This window comes from Peromyscus eremicus, chromosome 5 (genome assembly GCF_949786415.1).
Source record: "Peromyscus eremicus chromosome 5, PerEre_H2_v1, whole genome shotgun sequence".
In the NCBI taxonomy this organism is placed as follows: Eukaryota; Metazoa; Chordata; class Mammalia; order Rodentia; family Cricetidae; genus Peromyscus; species Peromyscus eremicus.
Window position 1 is genome coordinate 124,272,264 of NC_081420.1, and position 10,018 is coordinate 124,282,281.

Consider the following 10,018-nt stretch of genomic DNA (forward strand, 5'->3'; position numbering starts at 1 on the left):
GTGAGTTCCAGGACAGCCAGGGCTACACAGAGAAACCCCATCTGGAAAAAAACAAACAAACCAAAAAACCAAAACCAAAAACCGACCAACCAAACAAGAGTCAGAAATTTTACGATAGCCAGGAAACTACACTTTCAAAAGGGTGGGGCACAAGCATGGGCAACTAACAGGCGGTTGCCAGCACTAAATATGACAGCATCTACGCAGGCCTACACTCACCTCACGTGATGGGGCGGAGCCAACGCTTAGCTCGGCCCCCTCGGACACGCCTACTCTTTGATTGCCCAATGAACCTCAGGCTCCAGGCACGCCCTCTTTCGCCCCTTTCACCAATAGCCGGCCGACGGCGTCCTTATAATCCAATCATCACTTTCTCCTCCGTTGAGTGATAAGCCAACGGCCCAGTGAGCAAGATCCAGAGTCGGGGTCCAGGCAGGAAGCGTTGCAGCTCGCGTCCAGGGGCGCGACGTACAACCAGGCGGGCGGCTTTCCTCGCAGCTCGCGGAGGCGAACCGGGCGGCAGGTAAGTGGTGGTTCCCGAGCTCGGGGCTGCGGTGCGGGGCTGTGAGTTGGCTGAAGGGGACGCCGCGGTGCAGCGGCAGGAGCGGGCGCGAGGCGTCAGGGCGGTTAGGCACCCACCTCGAGCTGGCCGTTGGGCTCCCGTGCGCATGCGCCAGGGGCGGGCCAGCCGTTAGTGCGTCGGCTTCCGGGAGCGATGTCATGGCGGCGCCCCGAGGCCGGCCTGTATGTCGTGGCGGGATTGAGGCAGAGGGCTGCTCCACACTGGGGTTGCGGGCGCGGCAGGATGACCCAGGCTTCCTATGGGCAGACTTGCCGAGTCTGCAGTCACCTGCTTCCCGTCCTGCTCTGCCGATCTCCCAGGAGATTCTCCTCTAGACTCCGAAGGCCGGTCATTCACCTGGTGTCGCTTTCCGGGTGTGAGCCGGCTCAGCCCGGTTGCATTTCGTTTCCCCGGGGCCTGATTGGAATTTTAGGTTTGGGACAGCCACTCCCTGGATTCACTTGTTTAATTTTCCGTAACCTGATGGAACCGAGGCCTGACACATTTGGGGGTATCCGCTCCGAATAGCACCCCAACTCGTTCCTGGAACATTTGGTGTATCACATCTCGTTGTCTGAGACAGGATCTCTGACTGGGATTCACTACGAAGATCAGGTCAGCCCCGAACTCACTGAAATCCGCTTGCATCTGTCTGCGGAGCGTTGGGATTAAAGGCGTGCGCCGGCTTCACATTTACCCCTTAACTAGCACAAACGTTTTAGCCATATTGCCTAAAAACAGTACACGTGTGAGGGGCCATATCTCGTGAAGTCGAGGCTGTCCTTGAACTTTTAACTTGTGTGTATGTGTGTGAATGAATTATCTGTGTGCAGGTGCTCATGGAGGCCAGAAGAGGGAGTCAAACCTCCAGTACCTGGAGTTGGAAGGTGGTTGGGAACTGAGAAACCTAATTCAGGTCGTCTGAAAGCATCAAGCGTTTTAACTGCTTTGCCATCTCTCCTGGCCAGTCTTGAATGTCTGAGGTTTTTTTATTGTTGAGACAGGATCTCACTATGGCCCTGGCAGGCCTGGAACCTGTAGAGATCTGCCTGCCCCAGCCTCAGGCAATTTTAAAGTTCATTTTAATACACACTCAGCATTTGGGAGGTTGAGATAGGATCACCAATTACATAGCAAGTCTGAGGGGCTGGCTGCATGAGATCTTTTCTCAAATAAAAATAGATACAGCCAGGCGGTGGCGGCACACACCTTTAATCCCAGCACTCAGGAGGAAGAGGCAGGCGGATCTCTTGAGTTCGAAGCCAGCCTGGTCTACAAAGCGACTTCCAGGACAGGCTCCAAAGCTACACAGAGAAACCCTGTCTTGAAAACAACAACAACAAAAATATAGATATACCATCTTGGCCATTCATGTGTTTGAGTCCAGAGATGTCTGGTCCTTCTACACCCAAGGTGTTTGGTGTCTCATCTTCTCTCCCCTACTCGGTATCCCACCCCAGATGGTTCTTTCCCTGACTGGTTTTCCCTGCTGTTGGTCTTATCCTCCACTTCATCTTGAGCAAATTCTTTCTGGTTTTTCGAGACAGGGTTTCTCTGTGTTCTGCAACTCGATTCTGTAGACCAGGCTGGCCTCAAACTCAGAGATCCGCCTGCTTCTGCCTCCGAGTGCTGGGATTAAAGGCATCACCATCACCTAGCCTTGAGCGAATTCTTAAGAGTCATTCAACCCCAAGCCTAGTTAGTAGTTCTCCATTGTTTAGCAATTTAAGTACACATGCCCTGGGCCTGCCTAGCTCTTCTCTCCTAGATGTCTCTGCTAGCCCCAGGTAGACCTTTGCTGGGGTCTGGTGCTTTAGTGACTGATAACTTTTTAAAAGCATTTTTATTTTGTGTATATTATGAGTTTGTGTGTGTCAGAGGACAACCCGTCAGTTCTCTCCACTATGTGGATTCTGGGGAATGTACCTTTACCTCCTGGATAGTAATCTTTCTTGAGGGGCAAATGAACATGTCCTTTTGCTGCAGTGGAAATTCTCAGGACTGGTGTCAGTTTGCAGCCTTAAGACCCCAGTTGTAGGTCCATTCATTTACCACTGCTGCTGACCCAGGTCCTCTTCTAGACATAAGCAGGCTGGCAAGAAGAGTGCTTTTTTTGTTTGTTTTTTTCGAGACAGGGTTTCTCTGTGTAGCCCAGGCTGTCCTGGAACTCTCAGAGATCCACCTGCCTCTGCCTCCCGTGCTGGAATCAAAGGTGTGGGCCACCTCCACACTTAGCTGAGAAGAGTGCTTTTTAAGTTGATGCTAAAAGGAAGTACACTTCTGGAGAATAAGACCCAACTAAATGTGTGTTGGAGAGGGGAGGTTATGACCCATGTGCAGTCAGCAACTGCGGTAATGGTAAGGTATGTGGGGTTTTTCTTGTTGTTAAAATGAGGTCTCACTATTTAGCCCTGGCTGTGTAGACCAGGCTGGCTGGGAACTCAGAGACCTGCCTGCTTCTGTCCTGAGTGCTAGGATTAAGGATGTGTGCCACCACCTGACATTTTGAAAATATTTTATTTGATGGTGGTGGTGGTGGTGGCGGCGGTGGCGGCGGCGGCGGCCTACAACTTTAATCCCAGCACTTGGGGGTTGGGGGAGGAGGACCTTTGAGTTTATAGAGCGAGTTCCAGGACAGGCAGGGCTACACAAAGAAATCCTGTCTCAAAAATAAATCAAACTTTAGGAGTGACTATTTTGCCTGCATGTATGTATGTGTACCGCATGGGTTGCCTAGTGCCCAAAGAGGCCAAAAGGCTGAGATCCCAGGAAATAGTTACACATAGTTGTGAATCACCATGTATAGGTACTAGGTAACAACTGCTGAGCTATTGCTCCAGGCCTGAACCCAGCCTGTTTTAAACAGTACAGTGACAAGCCAGATGTGATTTCCTTAGCTGGAGTGGGCTCCTTCTGCCTGCTGTGGGAGTTGTGTACTGGATAGGAGTCCATGGACCGAAGGCTGTTGGTATAATTCAGACAAAAAAATGTTAGTCAAATGACACCATGTGACATGCTCACATGTAGGGATACTTACTGTTTGGCTATAAAAAGGAGTGAACCGCCGGGCGGTGGTGGCGCATGCCTTTAATCCCAGCACTCGGGAGGCAGAGCCAGGCAGATCTCTGTGAGTTCGAGGCCGGCCTGGGCTACCAAGTGAGTTCCAGGAAAGGCGCAAAGCTACACAGAGAAACCCTGTCTCGAAAAACCAAAAAAAAAAAAAAAGAATGAATCATTGGTTCATGTTGTATTGTGGATGAGTGTTAGAATGTAAAAAGCCACATGATGCTGTCTGAACCTATTTATAGAAAATGCCCAGAAAAGGCTAGTTCGTCTGCAGAGATGACAAGCAGATGAATGGGTCTGGGAGTTAGGTGGTGGCTAAAGGGTACAGAGGTAGTCTTACTTTGTGGTTTAAGGGATGAAGTCCAGGGTTTCTCACATGCTAGGCATCTATCTCTGAGCCACACCCCCCAGGCCCAGAGGCTTTTTTTATTTTTTTTATTTCTGTGTTTTGCCTGACTGCATTTATATTCACTGAGTGCATGCTTTATGCCTGTGAAGGTCAGAAGAGGATGTTGGGTCTCCTGAAGTGGAGTTGTGGTTGTGAAGCGTGTGGGTGCTGATAATTGAATCCCATTCCTCTCTCCCAAAGAACATGTGCTCTTAACCACTGAGCCATCTCTCCACCCCATCCAGAAGGTTTTCTCTTTTACAGGTGGTGAAGTATGTTAGAGTTGATTGTGCTGATGCCAGCATGTTTGTTGATTCCTGAATTGTGTACTTTGGTGAATTGTATAGCATATGACTTTCCATAAAGCTGTTCCAATTTTAAAGAAACAAAAAAAAAAAGGCCACTTCAACTTGGGGCCAGCATAGTAACCTATGTGAGAAGTGGCTAGGTAGACCTGACTGGATTTGGTGAGTGAGATTTGCTGGTCAGTCAGGACTGTCTGTGAGAATGGAATAACTATTTCTGAGATCGGGGATGCAGATGCAGGCCTTGAGTAGAAACAAAAAGCTTTGTTTTAGGCCTCTTGAGTTAAACTTCTAAGGATATGGGAAGGCAGCTGGTAATTGGTCTGGAGTGGGAAAAGCATAGGACTGGAGACAAAGTTGGGGGACCTTGGCATAGAAATGACTGAATTTGGATAAAGTCATAAGGGGCCAGAAGTGAGTCCTAGTATGTTAGCATCTGACCTCAGGAACTGTTTCAGCAGGCCAGGGAGTACAAAAGACAAGCCTTGTACTTTTTTTTGAGGGATTAATGAAGTGAGGGGGAGCTTGTCTCCTGTGAATTCCATTTAGCATCTCAGCTGGCTGGCGTTCTTGCTTGCCTGGCCCAATGGGAACCCTCTTCATAAAAGCACTTAACGATTCCCCTGGGTAGACCACAAACAGCAGGGGAGGCTGGCCAGGGCAGGGCGGATGCTGCTAGCTCTCTTGCCCACTGTTCCTTTCTCAGCACCAAGGCATCCACAATTGCAGATCCTAGGTCTTGCTTCATGCAGGTGATGGGAGATCCTTGGGGAGGGTGGTCTGAGGAGCCTTCTTAGTGCTAAAAAAAACCTTGAATGTCAGGGAGGGCACATTAACCAGGCAAGGTGGTGTCTGCCTGTAATCCAGACACTTGTGAGGCAAAGGCAGGAGGATCACTGCAAGTTCTGGACTGGCCTATGTATTAAGGTCTTTTTTTTTTTTTTTTTTTTTTTAAGATTTTATGTATTATGTATACAGCGTTTGTCTGCAAGTATGCCTGCACACCAGAAGAGGGCATCAGATCTCATTATAGATTGCTGTGATCCACCATGTGGTTGCTGGGAATTGAACTCAGGACCTCTGGAAAAGCAACCAGTGCCCTTAACCTATGTGCCATCTCTCCAGCTCTATTCAAGTCTTTTTGAAAACAAACAAAAACCCTCACAAAGATTGGGGATTTTCCTCAATTGATGGAATGCTTGTCAAGGATACACACACCCCAACACTGTATTTAAAAAAAAAAAAATTTAGGTGGCACACACCTTTAATCCCAACGCTTAGGAGGCAGAGGCAGGCAGATCTCTGACTTCAAGGCCAGACTAGTTTACATAGCAAGTCTCAGGCAGACAGGATGATGTAATGAGATCCTATTTCAAAAACCAAAACAAAACAAATGTGTGTGCAGACTCTTAGGAACAGGGCATCTCTGGGGTGGATCTGATCAGGGGAAGTAGTGAGGCCAGGCCAGGAAGTGTGATTGCTGTCACTTATTTATCTGTGATGTTGGGACAGAACCTGCTAGGTAAGTGTTCTAGCACCGAGCTTCATCCCCAGCTATAATATAGGATTGGTATTTCACTGAAGACCTTAGGATGCTTGAGGCGGGTGGCATGGGATGGGAGAGTGTGTGTGTGCGGAGGAGAGGTTGCTGAGAGGACAGTGGTAAGGGACAGTCGGATGGGGTGGGAGGTGTTGTGCAGGTGCACCACTGAGCTCTGCCTGCTTACAGGGTTTGCCCCAGCCAGCCCCCTTCCTGACCTGCCTTCCTGTCTTCTGTTCTCAGTGCCATGGCAGAACAGGATGTGGAAAATGAGCTTTTGGATTATGATGAAGATGAAGAGCCCCAAGCACCCCAGGAGAGCACTCCAGCTCCCCAGAAGAAAGATGTCAAAGGATCTTATGTCTCCATTCACAGTTCTGGTTTCCGGGACTTTCTGCTGAAGCCGGAGCTCCTGAGAGCCATAGTTGACTGTGGCTTTGAGCATCCTTCAGAGGGTATGCTACTGTGGCATCACCCCCATCCATACCCGCCCCATGAGTCAGTTATATCAACAGCCCCTATGCAAGATGGCTGGAACCTGACCCTCCTCGCCTTCTCTGGCAGAGGAGTGTGCAGGGAGGCAGCATCCAGTCTCTTACTCATATACTTTTTTCTTCCTCAGTCCAGCATGAGTGTATTCCCCAGGCCATTTTGGGTATGGATGTCCTTTGCCAGGCCAAGTCTGGGATGGGCAAGACAGCTGTGTTTGTGCTGGCCACCCTGCAGCAGATCGAGCCCATCAATGGCCAGGTAGATGTGGGTTCCTTTCTGGGCTGGGGTCCCATGTGACAGTGCAGCCTTGGATATCATGGAACTGCTTCCATAGTCTCTTTGTGGGCTTTTGGTTTTAAGCTGGGAATTGAAACTATATTTACTGCTGATTTGTTATACAGGTGTTATAACACCACTGTTATAGATCAATTCTAGGGTCCTAAGAGTTATGCTTGAGTCCAGCTAGGAAGCTGAGGCAGGATTGAGAGTTCCAGGCCATAGGAAGACCCTGTTTATAAAAAAATCATATTGTGGTGGACTGGAGTGTGGCTCTGTGGTGGAGCCCTTGAGTGGCGTGTGTGAGGCTTTGGTTTGTCACCTTGGGTGGGTGGGTGGGTGCTTGTCTTTTCAGGGCATGGCCCAATCATGAGGGCTATGCTGTGGGTGGGAGAGAAGACATCGCAGCCTGGGGTAACCCTTTTGTTTAGGGTCTTTGCTGCCATTCTCTGTTCCTGGCCTCTTGAGACACCGGCTTTGGTAGCTAGCCATGAGCGTTTGAGGAGGATAGGTTTAAGGAGAAGGTGTAGATGTTTGGACCTTCAAGTGGCTTGTGTGGAAGGAACTATCTATAGTAATAGGTACACTGTGTGTTGGGGTGTGTGGATTTGGGTAAAGATGTTTCTTGCCTACTTTACAGGTATCAGTACTGGTCATGTGCCACACAAGGGAGCTGGCCTTCCAGATCAGCAAGGAGTATGAGCGCTTCTCTAAGTACATGCCCAGTGTCAAGGTAAGCCTCCTCAGGTGCTATGTTAGGCCATGCTGGCCTCAGCTCCAGCCCAAGCAGCATTTATCAAGCTTGAGGTTAGTGGTACTTTGTTTCTTAAAAAGCCTGATGAATTATGCCCAGTCTCCACAGGCTTGTGCTGGTCCCAGGTGCCTCTTTTCATCAGAGCTAGCCTCTCAGGCTTGCCCCTGCTCTTAAGGCTTGCCTGGGTTCTAAGGGAGTGGGGCTGGTGTTCCAGATGCCCTCAGGATGGGTAGGGCCTGTCCCGATAAGATCACTGCTCCCAGACAGATAGAAACAGCTTGCTTTCTGTCTCCATAGGTATCTGTGTTCTTTGGGGGCCTCTCCATTAAGAAGGATGAAGATGTGTTGAAGAAGAACTGTCCCCATGTTGTGGTGGGAACACCAGGCCGGATCCTGGCACTCGTACGGAGCAGGAGCCTCAACCTGAGGAATGTGAAGCACTTTGTGCTAGATGAATGTGACAAGATGCTGGAACAGCTGGGTGAGCATCCCACTGGCCTGCCTAGCCGTTCCCCACTCAGTCACAGCAGTTTTGTAGGGGACCTGATGTAGGGGGCAGGCAGTGGCTCTCATAGTGGGTCACATGGGTGGCCAGAACTTGGGGCTCACGGGAGAAGCCTAAGAGAGAGTTCCAGTGTTGACAGAGTGTGTGCTGCTGCTGAGCCCAAGTTGAGTGGGACCATAGGCCCCATGAGCTGCCATCCCTTTAGGACATGTAGACACACCCAGGGGATCTGGAGGAGTAGGGTGGCTTCTGCCACCCATCAGGGGCTGGGAGAGATGGGCATGTGTCCTGGGAAGCAGCTGCAGCTCTCACGCCAGCGGCTGTCTCTGCCTCAGGCTCCCTTTCCCGAAGCATGGCTCAAGGCGCACTGGCAGGGCCGCTCCATGCTGGCAGCGAGTAAGTGGACCGCGGCTCCTCCCATGCCTGCGCTCCTGCACGCCCGCCCGCCCATCCGAGCCCAGCCCATCAGGCAGCGGGGACATCCCTGGGCCCACTCCACTGTGGCCATGGTGCCAGTGTTCTCTGTCCCAGGTTGGGGAGGGCTGGTTCCTCTCTGGTGTGGGTCTGCTCAGTCAGACAAGACACTCAGGCTTGCTGTGTGTTGGATCCCATCCAGACATGCGCCGGGACGTGCAAGAAATCTTTCGCCTGACACCCCATGAGAAGCAGTGCATGATGTTCAGTGCCACTCTGAGCAAGGAGATCCGGCCCGTCTGCAGGAAGTTCATGCAGGATGTGAGTAGGGTGATGCCCCAGCTGACCGCCTGCCCACCGTGGCCAGCACCTCAGCACAGCAGCTTTGGTCCATGGCCTGGAGGATGCTGGGAGGCCGGCGCAGCCTCCTTACTTCCCCTGGCTTGTCAAACTGGGAGCTGAGTGTGGTCCACACCTGAGCCAGAGCAGAGCTTACGTCCGGCTATTGGGAGAGAATGGTTTACGGAGGTTGGGTGCAACAGGCCCTCTGGGAGTCACCGCTGCAGAGGAGCCACTCCCTGGAAGGTTCCGGGCACATGAGACACCCAGAAGTGAGCCCTGCTCGCCCCTTCCTGCTTCCCTTCCCACACAGCCCATGGAGGTATTTGTGGACGACGAGACAAAGCTCACACTACACGGGCTACAGCAGTACTACATCAAGCTCAAGGACAGTGAGAAGAACCGGAAGCTCTTCGACCTCCTTGATGTCCTTGAGTTTAACCAGGTGATACTTCCACTTGCCCACACCAAGATCTGGGCCTGTGGGTGATTCTCCAAGGCCTAACTAGCATTCTCCTCCTTCAGGTGGTGATCTTTGTCAAGTCTGTGCAGCGTTGCATGGCCCTGGCCCAGCTCCTAGTGGAACAGAACTTCCCAGCCATTGCTATTCACCGAGGCATGCCCCAGGAGGAGCGGTGAGTGCATGATGTCCACTGTGGCCAAGGGTGCCCTGGGATCTGTGTTTGATACCTGTGTTTGTCTCCCCCAGCCTGTCCCGCTACCAGCAGTTCAAGGACTTCCAGCGGCGCATCCTGGTGGCTACCAACCTGTTTGGCAGAGGGATGGACATTGAGCGAGTCAACATCGTCTTCAACTATGACATGCCAGAGGACTCAGATACCTACCTTCACCGAGTGAGTGCCCCCTCCCAGGGTGGGTGGATCAGAGCCACACCCTTCCTCAGATCCTGAGAGGTACCTGTCTCCTGACCCCCCCACCCCCACCGCCCACCCCCGTCTTCCTGCAGGTGGCCCGTGCTGGTCGCTTTGGTACCAAAGGCCTGGCGGTCACTTTTGTATCTGATGAGAATGATGCTAAAATCCTCAATGATGTTCAGGACCGCTTTGAAGTGAATGTGGCAGAGCTTCCAGAAGAAATAGACATCTCTACATACAGTGAGTGGCTGGGGCCATTCTGGGCACAGAGCTGGGCTCCCCGAGCAAAGGCCCTCCTCCTCACTGCCTCCTTCTTGTCTTCACAGTTGAACAGAGCCGATAACCATTATGTGTGTGTAGCCAACCCACTTGCTGCTTCAGATCCTCTTCCTACGTGACAAATGGGTGTATCTTTTTGTTTCAAAGCTGTAGCTGTGTAATAAACTTTTATTGTGGATGCCTGGCTCCAGACCCTTCTTTCTTCTCTTGATCAGCATTTCAT

General features: G+C 51.2%; 1 protein-coding gene across 3 annotated transcripts; it reads left to right on the top strand.

Annotated features, from left to right (window-relative positions):
* The first annotated feature begins 374 nt into the window (after positions 1 to 374).
* On the top strand, positions 375 to 9,973 carry Ddx39a (DExD-box helicase 39A). 3 transcript variants are annotated; one of them, XM_059264373.1, is made up of 11 exons: positions 375 to 523; positions 6,105 to 6,316; positions 6,484 to 6,611; positions 7,270 to 7,362; positions 7,681 to 7,864; positions 8,505 to 8,623; positions 8,955 to 9,086; positions 9,167 to 9,276; positions 9,351 to 9,495; positions 9,609 to 9,756; positions 9,843 to 9,973. In XM_059264373.1, exons 2-11 carry the CDS (start codon positions 6,109 to 6,111, stop codon positions 9,857 to 9,859), a joined length of 1,284 nt encoding a protein of 427 aa, XP_059120356.1. In that variant the 5' UTR covers positions 375 to 523; positions 6,105 to 6,108; the 3' UTR covers positions 9,860 to 9,973. The 3 variants fall into 3 exon arrangements, with proteins under 3 accessions (XP_059120356.1, XP_059120357.1, XP_059120358.1); XM_059264374.1 differs by lacking the exon at positions 375 to 523 and adding an exon at positions 687 to 1,177; XM_059264375.1 differs by lacking the exons at positions 375 to 523; positions 6,105 to 6,316; positions 6,484 to 6,611; positions 7,270 to 7,362 and adding an exon at positions 8,224 to 8,284 and having other exon boundaries at positions 7,716 to 7,864.
* The last annotated feature ends 45 nt before the right edge of the window (positions 9,974 to 10,018 follow it).